General features: G+C 51.1%; 1 protein-coding gene across 1 annotated transcript in view; it reads right to left on the bottom strand.

Moving 5' to 3' along the window:
• The window catches only part of patj (PATJ crumbs cell polarity complex component), a 53,833-nt gene extending 38,517 nt beyond the window's left edge, over nucleotides 1-15,316 (bottom strand). Inside the window, exons 1-19 of the mRNA XM_055221221.1 lie at nucleotides 15,301-15,316; nucleotides 11,678-11,716; nucleotides 10,794-10,972; nucleotides 9,927-10,106; nucleotides 9,270-9,409; nucleotides 8,538-8,757; nucleotides 8,016-8,141; nucleotides 7,069-7,311; nucleotides 6,804-6,906; nucleotides 6,465-6,553; nucleotides 5,925-6,051; nucleotides 3,673-3,768; nucleotides 3,081-3,142; nucleotides 2,758-2,814; nucleotides 2,347-2,481; nucleotides 1,772-2,013; nucleotides 1,654-1,681; nucleotides 1,391-1,450; nucleotides 783-1,049 (exon numbers count right to left, since the gene is read on the bottom strand). Of these exons, the coding sequence (XP_055077196.1) occupies nucleotides 783-1,049; nucleotides 1,391-1,450; nucleotides 1,654-1,681; nucleotides 1,772-2,013; nucleotides 2,347-2,481; nucleotides 2,758-2,814; nucleotides 3,081-3,142; nucleotides 3,673-3,768; nucleotides 5,925-6,051; nucleotides 6,465-6,553; nucleotides 6,804-6,906; nucleotides 7,069-7,311; nucleotides 8,016-8,141; nucleotides 8,538-8,757; nucleotides 9,270-9,409; nucleotides 9,927-10,106; nucleotides 10,794-10,972; nucleotides 11,678-11,699 (2,376 nt within the window). The 5' untranslated portion in view covers nucleotides 11,700-11,716; nucleotides 15,301-15,316. The remainder of the gene's footprint in view (nucleotides 1-782; nucleotides 1,050-1,390; nucleotides 1,451-1,653; nucleotides 1,682-1,771; nucleotides 2,014-2,346; nucleotides 2,482-2,757; nucleotides 2,815-3,080; nucleotides 3,143-3,672; nucleotides 3,769-5,924; nucleotides 6,052-6,464; nucleotides 6,554-6,803; nucleotides 6,907-7,068; nucleotides 7,312-8,015; nucleotides 8,142-8,537; nucleotides 8,758-9,269; nucleotides 9,410-9,926; nucleotides 10,107-10,793; nucleotides 10,973-11,677; nucleotides 11,717-15,300) is intronic.

Genomic DNA, 15,316 nt, shown 5'->3' with positions numbered 1-15,316 from the left:
CGGTGAGAGAGAAGAGGAAGAGAGACAGAAGAGGAGAGACAGAAGAGGGGAGAGAGAGGAGGAGAGACAGAAGAGGAGAGACAGAAGAGGAGAGAGAGGGCAGATAAGAAAAAGAGAGGGGTAAACAGAGAGAGGGGGAGGGAGAGAGGAGGTGAGAGAAGAGGAGGATTAAGAGGAGGAGGTGAGAGGAGGACAAAGAGGAGGAGGTGAGAGGAGGATAAAGAGGAGGAGGTGAGAGGAGGAGGTGAAGTGTTATTTTTATTTTTAAAGGCAGATTTTCTTTTGGGACTCGACTCAAAACACAAACATGAGTCGCCCCGGGGCAGCTCTGAGCGGGAACCGATACTGGAGCGAGGGAATCGATACTGGAGCGAGGGAATCGATACTGGAGCGAGGGAATCGATACTGGAGCGAGGGAATCGATACCGGAGCGAGGGAATCGATACTGGAGCGAGGGAACCGATACTGGAGCGAGGGAACCGATACTGGAGCAAGTATCGATACTAAAAGAATCACACTGACAGAAATGAACGATCCTGAGCTAAATCTAAACCAGGACTAGACCAGAACTAAACCAGGACTAAACCAGGACTAGACCAGAACTAAACCAGGACTAAACCAGGACTAGACCAGGACTAGACCAGGACTAAACCAGGACTAAACCAGGGCTAAACCAGGACTAAACCCGGACTGAACCAGGACTAAACCAGGACTAAACCAGGACTAAACCAGGACTAAACCAGGACTAAACCAGGACTAAACCAGGACTAGACCAGTTTTACCTGATAGTCTAAGATGCTGAATCCGAGTCCTTTCTCTTGGTCCTTGTTCAGCTCGAGAGATAGAACTTCAGGGGCCCACATGGCCAGCTCCCCTTCTTCCTCCTCCTCTTCCTCCTCCTCCTCCTCTTCTTCTTCCTCCTCGTCTTCGTCCTCCTCGTCTTCGTCCTCTTCACTGCTGTCCGCCCCTGTCCCACCTGTCTCTCCCGTCCCACTTGTCTCTCCCGTCTCAGAGTCTGACTGCAGCACAGACTCTGGAGGAGGCCGATCCTGGAGTTAAAAACACAGTGTTTGACTCAAATGTGAAATGGAACAGTTCACTCTGCAGTGACGTCACACTGGGGGCGTTTCACATGCACCTCTATGGCGGAACATTCAGCAGTCGCCATGGTGATACAACACACACGAGCAAACTGACAAAAAGATCGTCTGAAAACTCAAGACAAAAAAACATTTAAATCCCAACATTTTTCCTAAACACTCACCTGTGTGGGGGCGGGTTCTAACACTCACCTGTGTGGGGGCGGGTTCTAAAGGGTCACACTCACCTGTGTGGGGGCGGGTTCTAAAGGGTCACTCTCACCTGTCTGGGGGCGGGTTCTAACACTCACCTGTCTGGGGGCGGGTTCGTCTCTGGTCTGACACAACATCGATGACAACTTCAACTCGATCTAAAAATACGGAACATTATTTATCAGAAATCATTTTATATTTTCATCAGTGTGAAATGATAATCAGGAAGTGTGTGTTAGCATGCTAGCTGTTAGCTTTACTGGGTCTCGTCTCAGACTGTTTGGTTTTTTGTCGTCTGTTTTATATTATTTATTTATTCATTTTCATCTGATGTTTTTTTTACATTTAAATCTGTCCTCACCTCGTCCAGACTCGGCTCGTCCCTGGACCTCGGCTCGTCCCTGGACCTCGGCTCGTCCCTGGACCTCGGCTCGTCCCTGGACCTCGGCTCGTCCCTGGACCTCGGCTCGTCCCTGGACCTCGGCTCCGGGTCATATCTGGTCTCGTACTTCGGCCGATACTTCGGAGGCTCGACCTCAGAGTCCTGGTCCGAGTCCTGGTCTAGACCTCGGTCCTGGTCCTGGTCCTGGTCCAGGTCCAGGTCCTGGTCCTGGTCCGCAGAGAGGTGTCGACAGCAGACGAGTGTGAACGGAGGAGGAACCTCTTTAAGGAACGCAACCACCTCCCGACGAGATTTACCATAAACCTGCACATCATTGACCTGGAGAGAGGAGGAGAGGAGGAGGAGAGGGTCAGAGGAGGAGGAGGAGAGGGTCAGAGGAGGAGGAGAGGAGGAGGAGAGGGTCAGAGGAAGAGGAGGAGGAGAGGAGGAGGAGAGGGTCAGAGGAGGAGGAGGAGAGGGTCAGAGGAGGAGGAGGAGAGGGTCAGAAGAAGAGGAGGAGGAGGAGAAAGGAGGGGGAGAGAGGAGGGAGGGTCAGGTGGTGCAGAGGAGGGTCACGTGGTGCAGAGGAGGTGCAGAGGAGGGTCAGGAGGTGAAGAGGAGGTGCAGAGGAGGGTCAGGAGGTGCAGAGGAGGTGCAGAGGAGGTCTCGTACCTCCAGCAGCTCGTCCTCTGGCCTCAGTTCTCCGTGTTTGTGGACTGGACCTTCAGGGATCACAGACGAGACGTAGTGATGTCCATCAAACGAGTCCAACTCCACCCCCAGACGCACCGTGTGGACGGGCAGCAGCTGGAACAGAGCGGGACAGTAAAGAGAGACACAAGAGACACGAGAGACAAGAGAGAGACGAGAGACATGAGAGACAAGAGAGAGACGAGAGACATGAGAGAGACGAGAGACAAGAGCTGGAACAGAGCGGGACGGTCAGGTGGACAGAGACGAAAGACGAGAGACACGAGAGACACAAGAGAGACACGAGAGAGAGGAGAGAGAGACGAGAGACATGAGAGACCGGGCAGCAGCTGGAACAGAGCGGGACGTTCAGGTAAAGAGACAAGTTCTGACCTTTGACGACTTTTGCAGCTCCTCATCGTCCTCGATCACAGGGTCCAAGTTCACCACCTGAAAACATCATCATCATCATCATCATCATCATCATCATTATTATTATTATTATTATTATTATTATTATTATTATCATTATCATCATCATCATTATTATTATTATTATTGTCATTATTATTATTATTATTATTATTATTATTATTGTCATTATTATTATTATTGTCATCATTATTATTATTGTCATTATTATTATTATTGTCATTATTATTATTATTATTATTACAGAGTTTAATCTGTTGTTTCATTTTAAACTTTAGACTCACCAGGACTTTGTAGTTTGGGCCCAGAGCCTGATCCCATTTGGCCCTGAGCTCGACCTCAGAGGCTGAAACACAAACAATGATATGAAATATTTAACAAGAACACGGTTTAGTCCTGGTTCAGTCCTGGTTTAGTCCTGGTTTAGTCCTGGTTTAGTCCTGGTTTAGTCCTGGTTTAGTCCTGGTTTAGTCCTGGTTTAGTCCTGGTTTAGTCCTGGTTTAGTCCTGGTTCAGTCCTGGTTCAGTCCTGGTTTAGTCCTGGTTTAGTCCTGGTTCAGTCCTGGTTTAGTCCTGGTTTAGTCCTGGTTTAGTCCTGGTTTAGTCCTGGTTTAGTCCTGGTTTAGTCCTGGTTTAGTCCTGGTTTAGTCCTGGTTCAGTCCTGGTTTAGTCCTGGTTTAGTCCTGGTTCAGTCCTGGTTTAGTCCTGGTTTAGTCCTGGTTTAGTCCTGGTTCAGTCCTGGTTTAGTTCTGGTTCAGTCCTGGTTTAGTCCTGGTTTAGATTAGTTTTATGTTGGTCCAGTTCTAGTCCATCTTTAATCCCAGTTTAGATTAGATCAGATGCCCTCCCTGAGTGTCAGATGTGTGTGACCTCTGACCTCTGGTTGTGTTGTGGCTCTGCTCCTGTCGACTCTGTGTCCGTGGCCTCAGCTCCACCGACCTCCTCAGGGAGACACGAGACTCTCCCCTCTCCACTGAGCAGACAGGTAAACACAGGTGAACACACAGGTGAACACACAGGTGAACACACAGGTGAACACACAGGTGAACACACAGGTGAACACACAGGTGAACACACACACAGGTGAACACACACACAGGTGAACACACAGGTGAACACACAGGTGAACACACAGGTGAACACAGGTGAACACACTGTCATTATTTTTACGATCACAAGATACTGCAGCAGTTACCACGAAAAAACACACTCTGTCCTTTATGAAGACGTCCTCTGGACCTCGGTCTGGACCTCGGTCTGGACCTCGCTCTGGACCCTGACTCGACCCTGGACCTCGGTCTGGACCCTGACTCGCTCTGGACCTCGCTCTGGACCTCGCTCTGGACCTCGCTCTGGACCCTGGACCTCGCTCTGGACCCTGACTCGCTCTGGACCTCGCTCTGGACCTCGCTCTGGACCCTGGACCTCGCTCTGGACCCTGGATCTCGCTCTGGACCCTGACTCGCTCTGGACCTCGGTCTGGACCCTGACTCGCTCTGGACCTCGCTCTGGACCTCGCTCTGGACCCTGGACCTTGCTCTGGACCTCGCTCTGGACCTGACTCGACCCTGGACCTCGCTCTGGACCCTGACTCGCTCTGGACCTCGCTCTGGACCCTGACTCGACCCTGGACCTCGCTCTGGACCCTGGACCTCGCTCTGGACCTGACTCGACCCTGGACCTCGCTCTGGACCTGACTCGGACCTGAGCCAGTCTCATTCTCTGGTATTTTCATATAAAATCTCTAAAATGGAAAAGTTTAATGCCACACTCCATCAGAAAAGTTCCACAGTGCAGCTTTAAAGCCAATCTAAAGTTTTGTATTTTTATTTTATGTTGTTCAGATAAGGCCGTTCTTCTTCTGCGGGTAAATAAAACTCGGACACTGACCACAGGCCGGAGGAAAAATGGACGACGCTTTTGTATTAATCTGAAAGTGTTCAGCGCCGAGGTAAAGAGATCCATCTCTATAATCTGAAATAAAGAGGAGGAGGGGAGGAGGAGGAGGAGAAGAGGGGAGGGGGAGAGGAGGAGAGGAGGAGGAGGGGAGGAGGAGGAGAGGAGAGGAGGAGGAGAGGAGGAGGAGAAGAGGGGAGGAGAGGAGAGGAGAGAAGGAGGAGGGGAGAGGGGAGGAGAGGGGAGGAGAGGAGAGGAGGAGAGGAGGAGGAGAAGAGGGGAGGAGAGGAGAGGAGAGAAGGAGGAGGGGAGAGGGGAGGAGAGGGGAGGAGAGGAGAGGAGGAGAGGAGAGGAGGAGGAGGAGAGAGGGGAGGAGAGAGGGCGAGGAGGAGAGAGGGGAGGAGAGAGGGCGAGGAGGAGGAGGAGAGCAGAAGGAGAGGAGGAGGAGAGGAGGAGAGGGGAGGAGAGGAGGAGGAGGAGAGGGGAGGAGAGGAGGAGGAGAAGAGGGGAGGAGAGGAGGAGGAGAGCAGAAGGAGAGGAGGAGAGAAAAGGAGAGCAGGAGGAGAGGGGAGTAGGAGGAGAGGAGGAGAAAAGGAGGAGGAGGAGAAGGAGAGAAGGAGAGAAGGAGAAGGAGAGAAGGAGAAGGAGGAGGAGAGGAGGATAGGAGGAGGAGAGGAGAGGGGAGAGAGTCCAGTTCAACAGATCTGTGTTTATAACCTAAAAAAGAGGAGAGAGAGGAGGAAGAGGCAATGAGGTTGAGACGGGAGAGAACATGGAATGGAAAACACAGAGAGGAGAAAGAGGAGAGAGGAGGGAGAAGTGTGAGAGAGGAGGAGAGAGAGAGAGGAAAGAGAGGAGGAGAGGAGGAGAGGGGGAGAAGTAACAAACGCTGAAGTAATAATGGACAAAGTTGTTCTTTCAGAGTTCAGACTTTCCAAAGTTGAAATGGTTTTGTTAAAGAGTCGAAATGGAACAAAAGAGAAGAGTTTACTACAATCTGTCAGATGCCCTCCCGTCCTCCTGTCTCTGTGTGTCAGATGCCCTCCCATCCTCCTGTCTCTGTGTCAGATGCCCTCCCATAAACATTTGCTTTTCAAGGTCAGAATTTGGTGAAACAGTAAAAGGTCAGAGCTGAGACTCAAACTCAAAACCCTGCCGCTTTGTGCTGCGCTCTACCCCCGAGGCCACGCCCTGTTTCTGTGCGTGCGTGTGCGTGTGGGCGGGGTCTCGTACCTTTGTCCAGGGACCTCTCTAGCGCCCTCTTCTTGCGCACCAGCGTCAGAACCACCGTCTGCCCCGTCTGTTTCATCACCTCCAGAACCTCCTGATTGGTCCGACCATGAAGACTCACACCATTCAGCTGTTCAGACCAGACAAATGCACCGGAGTGAGCTTTAATCCACCGCCTCACACATGTTTGAGTCACACTTTATTATGAGTCTGTTACATCTACAAAACTCAAAACGCTCTGTTCCACCTTGTGATGTCATCAAGTGGTAGTTTTCATGTGAACTCCTCCTTTTACCTTTAGTTCAGTCGAGATAAGAGACGACTCCAGGACTGAAATGATCCAGATGATTCTAGTGAAGGTGGAGTTTAAAAACACAGTGGAGCACTTCCTGTATCACCACATGATGACATCACAAGGTGGAACAGAGTGTTTAAATCTGCAGGTTTGTGTGTTAAACATGTGAGAATGAAACAAAACACAACTCCAGGTCTGTGTGTGACATCAGAACCCCCATTAAAGCTCCTCTGTGGGACATTTCTTACAGCGAGGATCCGGTCGTGGACTCGGATGTTCCCGCTCTGCTCTGCGGCGCTGCCCGGGACCACGTTCTTCACAAACACCCCCACAGCGTCTGAACAGAAGAAACAAGGTTCAGTCCTGCTCCAGTCCAGTCTTGGTCCGGTCCCGGTCTGGTCTTGGTCCGGTTTTGGTCCAGTCCCGGTCCAGTCCCGGTCCAGTCCCGGTCCAGACCTTGTCCAGTCCTGGTCCAGTCCAGTCCCAGTCCAGTCCAGTTCCGGTCCAGTCCCGGTCCGGTTTTGGTCCAGTCCCGGTCCGGTTTTGGTCCAGTCCCGGTCCAGACCCGGTCCAGTCCCGGTCCAGACCTTGGCTGGTGAGGGGGTTGTATCCGATGATGGAGATGCCCAGACTCTGTCCTTGTTTCTTCGTCAGAGAAACTTCATGGATCTCGTATCCGTCCAGATTGGGCTGAAACAGAAACAAGTTAAACCAGGACTAGACCAGGACTAGACCGGGACTAGACCGGGACTAGACCAGGACTAGACCGGGACTAGACCAGGACTAGACCAGGACTAGACCAGGACTAGACCAGGACTAGACCAGGACTAGACCGGGACTAGAGGTACTGACCGTTTTGCTGACTCGTCTCTGTGGTTGGGTTCTGGGAGGGGGCGGGGCCAGTGCAGACACAGGGGCGGAGTCAGGTGGAGGGGGTGGGCCCGGTGACCTCTGACCTTTGTAGTCCCTAGCGATGATCATGCTAACACGGCTCCCACAGGCCTGCAGCGCCGACACCACCTGCTCGCTGCTCAGGTGAGCCGTGGGGGCGGAGCCTATGGACAGGATGTGGTCCCCGGTGCGAAGACGCCCGTCCTGAAGAGAAGGACACGCCCATGACATAAACACGTGACACGCCCATGACATAAACACGTGACACGCCCATGACATAAACACGTGTCGTCAATCACTGTCCTGACGTTTCCTCGTCACACACAGACCCGGGTCGTGTTTGGGTCACGTTCGGGTCGTGTTTGGGTCGTGTTCGGGTCACGTTCGGGTCGCGTTCGGGTCGTGTTCGGGTCACGTTCGGGTCACGTTCGAGTCGTGTTCGGGTCGTGTTCGGGTCGTGTTCGGGTCACGTTCGGGTCGTGTTCGGGTCACGTTCGGGTCGCGTTCGGGTCACGTTCGGGTCACGTTCGGGTCACGTTCGGGTCACGTTCGGGTCACGTTCGGGTCGTGTTTGGGTCGTGTTCGGGTCACGTTCGGGTCGCGTTCGGGTCGTGTTCGGGTCACGTTCGGGTCGTGTTCGGGTCGTGTTCGGGTCGTGTTCGGGTCGTGTTCGGGTCGTGTTCGGGTCACGTTCGGGTCACGTTCGGGTCACGTTCGGGTCGCGTTCGGGTCACGTTCGGGTCGTGTTCGGGTCGTGTTCGGGTCGTGTTCGGGTCACGTTCGGGTCACGTTCGGGTCACGTTCGGGTCGTGTTCGGGTCGTGTTCGGGTCGTGTTCGGGTCACGTTCGGGTCACGTTCGGGTCACGTTCGGGTCGCGTTCGGGTCGTGTTTTGTGGACAGGACTCACTCTGTGGGCCACACTGTTGGGAAGCAAAGTCCGGACCACGATTCCGGTCTTTCCTCCAACGATCCCAAATCCAAGTCCAGATCCATCGTTCACCAACTCGATCTGCTCCACGTGACCCCACTGAGACTGAAGAGAGGATTAGACCAGGACCGGACCAGGACCGGACCAGGACCAGACCAGGACTAGACCGGGACCGGACCGGGACCGGACCAGGACCGGACCAGGATTAGACCAGGACTAGACCAGGACTAGACCAGGACCGGACCAGGACCGGACCAGGACCGGACCAGGACTAGACCAGGACTAAACCAGGACTGGACCAGGACCTGACCAGGACTGGACCAGGACTAGACCAAGACTGGACCAGGACCGGACCAGGACTGGAGAGAGGAGGAGGAGAGTGACCCTCAGTGTCTCTGGGTTGTCTCTGTATTTGACCCGTGTCCAGCTCTTGCTCTAGTCCTGCTCAGGCCCTGGAGTGTGAGGATTTGACCCGTTTAGCCGCACACAGTCCGGTCTTACCGTGTCCACGTGAGCCGTCTGCAGCGGGGCGTACGCCGTCCTCTCGGGCGCCGTCCTCTCGGGCGCCGGTGATGCGTTCAGGGGCGTGTCTCGAGCGACCACCAGCTCCACAGAGTCTCCGCTCTGCAGCAGGGACAGCGCCTCCTGCTGGCTGACCCCCGGCTCCAACGCTCGGCCATTTATCACCAAGATCTGATCCCCCTCCTGAAGACCACCGCTCCTGAAACAGAGAGGAGAGGACTGAAGCAGCACTGAAGCAGGACTGAAGCAGGACTGAAACAGGACTGAAGCAGGACTGAAACAGGACTGAAACAGGACTGAAACAGGACTGAAACAGGACTGAAGCAGGACTGAAACAGGACTGAAGCAGGACTGAAGCAGGACTGAAGCAGGACTGAAGCAGGACTGAAACAGGACTGAAGCAGGACTGAAGCAGGACTGAAACAGGACTGAAGCAGGACTGAAGCAGGACTGAAACAGGACTGAAGCAGGACTGAAGCAGGACTGAAGCAGGACTGAAACAGGACTGAAACAGGACTGAAACAGGACTGAAACAGGACTGAAGCAGGACTGAAACAGGACTGAACCAGGACTGAAGCAGGACTGAAACAGGACTGAAGCAGCACTGAAGCAGCACTGAAGCAGGACTGACACAGGACTAAAACAGGACTGACGCAGGACTGAAACAGGACTGAAACAGGACTGAAGCGGCTGATGTGACAGGTGTGTTACCTGTGGGCCACTCCTCCAGGCTGCACATGCTTGATGAACACCCCCTGACAGCTGCTGCCCCCTGGGGTCAGACCGACCACACTGAAGCCCAGACCCCCAGAGACAGGACGGGACAGAGACACCGCCTCAGTGAGACGACCCTGAGGGACAGACCGAGGGTTAGACCGGGACTGAACCAGGACTGAACCGGGACTGAACCGGGACTAAGCACACCCTGAATATATAGGCTGAGTTCTTCTCTCAAACTGAAAACACTCTGTTCCACCTTGTGATGTCATCATGTGGTGATACAGGAAGTGCTCCACTGTGTTTTTAAACTCCACCTTCACTAGAATCATCTGGATCATTTCAGTCCTGGAGTTGTCTCTTATCTCGACTGAACTAAAGGTAAAAGGAGGAGTTCACTTTGAAACTACCACTTGATGACATCACAAGGTGGAACAGAGCGTTTTGATCTTTGTAGATGTGACAGACTAATAATAAAGTGACTCAAACATGTGAATGAAACAAAACACAGCTCCAGTGTGTGTTTGACTTGTAAATATCAGGTTTAATTCGACGGCTCTAAACTCTCGCTCTGAGGTCGTGGAGGACTGTGAACTTTAAAAACACTGAGGAGCTTCGTAGATTTATCTGATAAAGTTCTAAATGTCTGACCTTCGCGTTGGTGGAGATCCACTTCTGCAGATCAAAGGTGGAGGGCGGGGCCTGGTGTGTGCTCACAGCGCTCTGATTGGACACAGAAGAGCCAGGGGGCGGAGCCACTGAGCTGAGGATGAGCTGCCCTTTAGGAGAGAAACTGAAGTCTGTGTGAGAGTCAGCAGGTAAAGTGTTTAACTGAGGAGGAGAGGAGGAGGAGGAGAGGAGAGGAGGAGGAGGAGGAGAGGACGGGAGGAGGAGGAGGAGGGGAGAGAGGAGGAGGAGGGGGGAGAGAGGAGAGAGGAGGAAGAGAGGGGGAGAGAGGAGAGAGGAGGAGGAGAGAGGAGAGGGGAGGAGGAGGGGAGAGGAGGGGAGAGAGGAGGAGAAGGGGAGGAGAGAGGAGAGAGGAGGAGGAGGGGAGGAGGGGAGAGGAGGAGAGGAGGAGGAGGAGAGAGGACGGGAGGAGAGGAGAGAGGAGGAGAGGAGAGGAGGAGAGGAGGAGGAGAGGGGGAGGGGAAAGAGGAGGGGAGGAGGAGGAGGAGAGGAGGAGAGGGGAGAGAGGAGGAGGAGAGAGGAGGAAGAGAGGGGGAGAGAGGAGAGAGGAGGAGGAGGAGAGGAGGAGGGGAAGAGAGGAGGAGGAGAAGAGAGAGGAAGAGAGGAGGGGGGGTGGAGTAAAGGAGGAGAAAGAAAGACAAGAAATTAGTTATCCATCAGCTCATTTTAATATTGACAGAAACTGTATAAAGTACTGGGACTAAACCAGAGAGAGACCCACAGAGAGTACAGCAGTAGTACTCTTAGTAGTACTCGCAGTAGTACCCGCAGTAGTACCCATAGTACTCGCAGTAGTACCCATAGTACCCGCAGTAGTACTCTTAGTAGTACCTGCTGTCTCAGGTGCTTGATGGACTGCTGCAGGGTCAGTATGTGGCTGAACAGGGGGCTCTGTAGCGCCTCCCGCAGGTTCTTCATGTTGTCGCTGTGAGTCCACTCTTCTCTCTGGACAAGTTTGGACTGAAGTCTGTCCAGAGCGGCCAGGACCTGCTGCCGCTCCAGAGACGACACTGGACACAGCACAGAGGGGGACAGTTTAAGAGGACACAGAGAGACTGGGACACAGAGACAGAGACAGAGAGAGACGGGGACACAGACACAGAGACGGGGACACAGAGACGGAGACACAGAGAGACACAGAGACGGAGACACAGAGACAGAGAGACGGAGACACAGAGACAGAGAGATGGACACAGAGACAGGGACAGAGAGACAGAGACGGAGACACAGACAAAGAAACAGAGACACAGAGATGGAGACACAGAGACACAGAGAGGGACACACATGTATGAAGTCGTGTTCTAACGTTTCCTCCTCAAACACTGGACTTGTGTTTTGTTTCATTCACATGTTTGAGTCACTTTATTATTCGTCTGTTACATCTACAAAGATCAAAATGCTCTGTTCCACCTTGTGATGTCATCAAGTGGTAGTTTTCACATTAACTCCTCCTTTTACCTTTAGTTCAGTCGAGATAAGAGACAACTCCAGGACTGAAATGATCCAAATGATTCTAGTGAAGGTGGAGTTTAAAAACACAGTGGAGCACTTCCTGTATCACCACATGATGACATCACAAGGTGGAACAGAGTGTTTAAATCTGCAGGTTTGCGTGTTAAACATGTGAATGAAACGAAACACAACTCCAGGTCTGTGTGTGACGAGTAAACATCAGGACAGTTTGATCTTTAAATAAATATAAAGTAGATTCTTACTCGTCGGGACATTTTCCAACATGATTCTCTCCTCAGAGTCTGAACAAAAAACAAAATCACAGATTATTCAGTTAAAATTAAAATTCACTCCAGCGTCAGTGAAATATCTCGAACACGACACAGAACGAGCCTGACCTGAGTCTGACCTGAGCCTGACCTGAGCCTGACCTGAGTCCGACCTGAGCCTGACCTGAGTCTGACCTGAGTCTGACCTGAGTCTGACCTGAGTCCGACCTGAGCCTGACCTGAGTCTGACCTGAGCCTGACCTGAGCCTGACCTGAGTCTGACCTGAGTCTGACCTGAGCCTGACCTGAGTCTGACCTGAGTCTGACCTGAGTCTGACCTGAGCCTGACCTGAGTCTGACCTGAGTCTGACCTGAGCCTGACCTGAGTCTGACCTGAGTCTGACCTGAGTCTGACCTGAGCCTGACCTGAGTCTGACCTGCAGCTCGGAGTTCCTGGGTCTGACCTGTTTTAAATGTACTTAGAGAGTAAAAAAGTAAAAGTATTTCTCACATATTTTGAGATTTTGATAAATATTTGAGCTGAATTTTGAATCCATCGTTTTTTTCTGTTTTTATTTGTATATTTTTGTTTTTTTGTGTTAAATAAACCTCAGTCTTTTCAGCAGGTACAAAAGTACAGATACTGTTCACACGTACTCAAGTAAAAGTAAAAAGTACACACTGTAAAATGTACTTAAGTATAACTTTTATGTATCTGTACTTAAGTACAGTACTCTTACTTTTACTCAGGTCTGTACTTTACTTAAGTACAGTACTCTATTACTTTACTTAAGTACAGTACTCTATTACTTTACTTAAGTACAGTACTCTATTATTTTACTTAAGTACAGTACTCTATTACTTTACTTAAGTACAGTACTCTATTACTTTACTTAAGTACAGTACTCTATTATTTTACTTAAGTACAGTACTCTATTACTTTACTTAAGTACAGTACTCTATTACTTTACTTAAGTACAGTACTCCATTACTTTACTTAAGTACAGTACTCTATTACTTTACTTAAGTACAGTACTCTATTACTTTACTTAAGTACAGTACTCTATTACTTTACTTAAGTACAGTACTCTATTACTTGTTTCAGACTCGTTTCTCTCTGATCAAATCCTTTATTTGATTTCAGTTTAAAAACTCTGGGCTCAAAGTGAATCAAAGTGAATCAAAGTGAATCAAAGTGAATCAAAGTGAATCAAAGTGAATCAAAGTGAATCACTGAAGCTGTGGCTCTGATCTGTCCTTCTGATTGGTCCAGATTGTGATGATGTCATGCTCCAGCTGGGATCAGAGGTCACAGTTTATAAATCACAGTTTTAATAAAACAGACTCAAAACAACACAACTCTATAGACACACAGAGACACAGAGACACGACACACAGAGACACGACACACAGAGACACAGAGACACGACACACAGAGACACAGAGACACGACACACAGAGACACAGAGACACGACACACAGAGACGCGACACACAGAGACACGACACACAGAGACACAGAGACGCGACACACAGAGACACGACACACAGAGACACGACACACAGAGACACAGAGACACGACACACAGAGACACGACACACAGAGACACAGAGACACGACACACAGACGTAACACACAGAGACACGACACAGACACGACACACAGACACACAGACGCGACACATAGACACACAGAGACACGACACACAGAGACAGGACACACAGAGACACAGAGACGCGGCACAGAGACACAGAGACATGACACACAGAGACAGGACACACAGAGACACAGAGACACGACACACAGAGACACAGAGACACGACACACAGACACACAGAGACACGACATACAGAGACACGACACACAGAGACACAGAGACACGACACACAGAGACACGACACACAGAGACACAGAGACACGACACACAGAGACAAAGAGACGCGACACACAGAGACGCGACACACAGAGACACAGAGACACGACACACAGAGACAAAGAGACGCGACACACAGAGACAAAGAGACGCGACACACAGAGACACGACACACAGAGACACGACACACAGACACAGAGACGCGACACACAGACACGACACAGGGACACGACACACAGAGACACGACACAGACACACAGAGACGCGACACACAGAGACGCAACACAGAGACGCGACACACAGAGACAGGACACAGACACACAGAGACACGACACACAGAGACGCGACACACTGGGACACAAAATACAGAGACAAGACACAGAGACACGACACAGAGACACAAAATACTGAGACAACACACAGAGACACGACACACACAGACACGACACACAGAGACACGACATACAGACACACTGAGACACAAAATACAGAGACAACACACAGACACGACACACAGAGACACAAAATACAGAAACACAGAGACACGACACACAGAGACACAAAATACAGAAACACACAGAGACATGACACACAGAGACACAAAATACAGAAACACACAGAGACACGACACACAGAGACACAAAATACAGAAACACAGAGAGACATGACACACAGACACAAAATACAGAAACACACAGAGACATGACACACAGAGACACAAAATACAGAAACACACAGAGACATGACACACAGAGACACAAAATACAGAAACACACAGAGACATGACACACAGAGACACAAAATACAGAAACACACAGAGACACGACACACAGAGACACAAAATACAGAAACACAGAGAGACATGACACACAGACACAAAATACAGAAACACACAGAGACACGACACACAGAGACACAAAATACAGAAACACACACAGACTTGTCTGTTTTGTAAATCTGTTTCTTTTGTGTATCTCGGGTTTAAACAGTGAAACTGAACCCTGCTCTTCTCTCTTTATTTGCACAAACTCAAAGGACACGTGTTATCAGCTCAAACACACGGAATCTAACCCGCAACCCGCCTTTCCCACGACCTCCCCCCGTCTCACCTCCCCCCGCTCCACAACTGCGCCAAACGTGTCCAAAGTGTCTCACCTGTGCCTCACCTGTGCGTCACCTGTGCGTCAACCAGGAAGTGAAACCGGCCTGGAGCAGGGCGTAAACGGGAGGGAAATCCTTTATGCGACATTTATATTTTATGTGACTTTAACAGAAGATGGCGCACAAATTTAAACTTGTATTTGAGCGGAAAAACCCAAACTCCGCGCGAGAGTCCGCTCTGTGACAGGTGCACGAGCACAACATGCGCAAAACAAACACAAGAAACAGCGTCAAAACCGCAGCGACCCTCACAAAACACGCACAGAGTCATGAAGAGCCTGTGTGCGCAACGTGTGAAGAGGTTTGCGCGGTTAAACTGCGCAAAAACCATGTCCACTGCACTATCCCGCAGCAGAGCGCCGCAGCGGTGCGGCTAACCGCCCTGTCCCGAAGCTAAAGACAAACTGAGGGACGAAAGTGTCTAAAGAGTCACCTGTGCGCGAGGAGCAGAGGAGGAGGTGCAGGAGGAGGTGCAGGAGGAGCGGAGCGCGTCAGGAGAGACAGAGGAGCGGCAGAACAGAGGAGAAAAGAGGAGAAAAGTGACAGAAAAGTGACAGAAAAGAGAGAGAAAGTGTAAACTCACATGAGGCGCAGCGGGT

This window comes from Periophthalmus magnuspinnatus, chromosome 4 (assembly GCF_009829125.3).
Source record: "Periophthalmus magnuspinnatus isolate fPerMag1 chromosome 4, fPerMag1.2.pri, whole genome shotgun sequence".
NCBI classification, from domain to species: Eukaryota; Metazoa; Chordata; class Actinopteri; order Gobiiformes; family Gobiidae; genus Periophthalmus; species Periophthalmus magnuspinnatus.
Note: the sequence above shows the minus strand (reverse complement) of the source record. Positions and strands in the feature narration are given on the sequence as shown.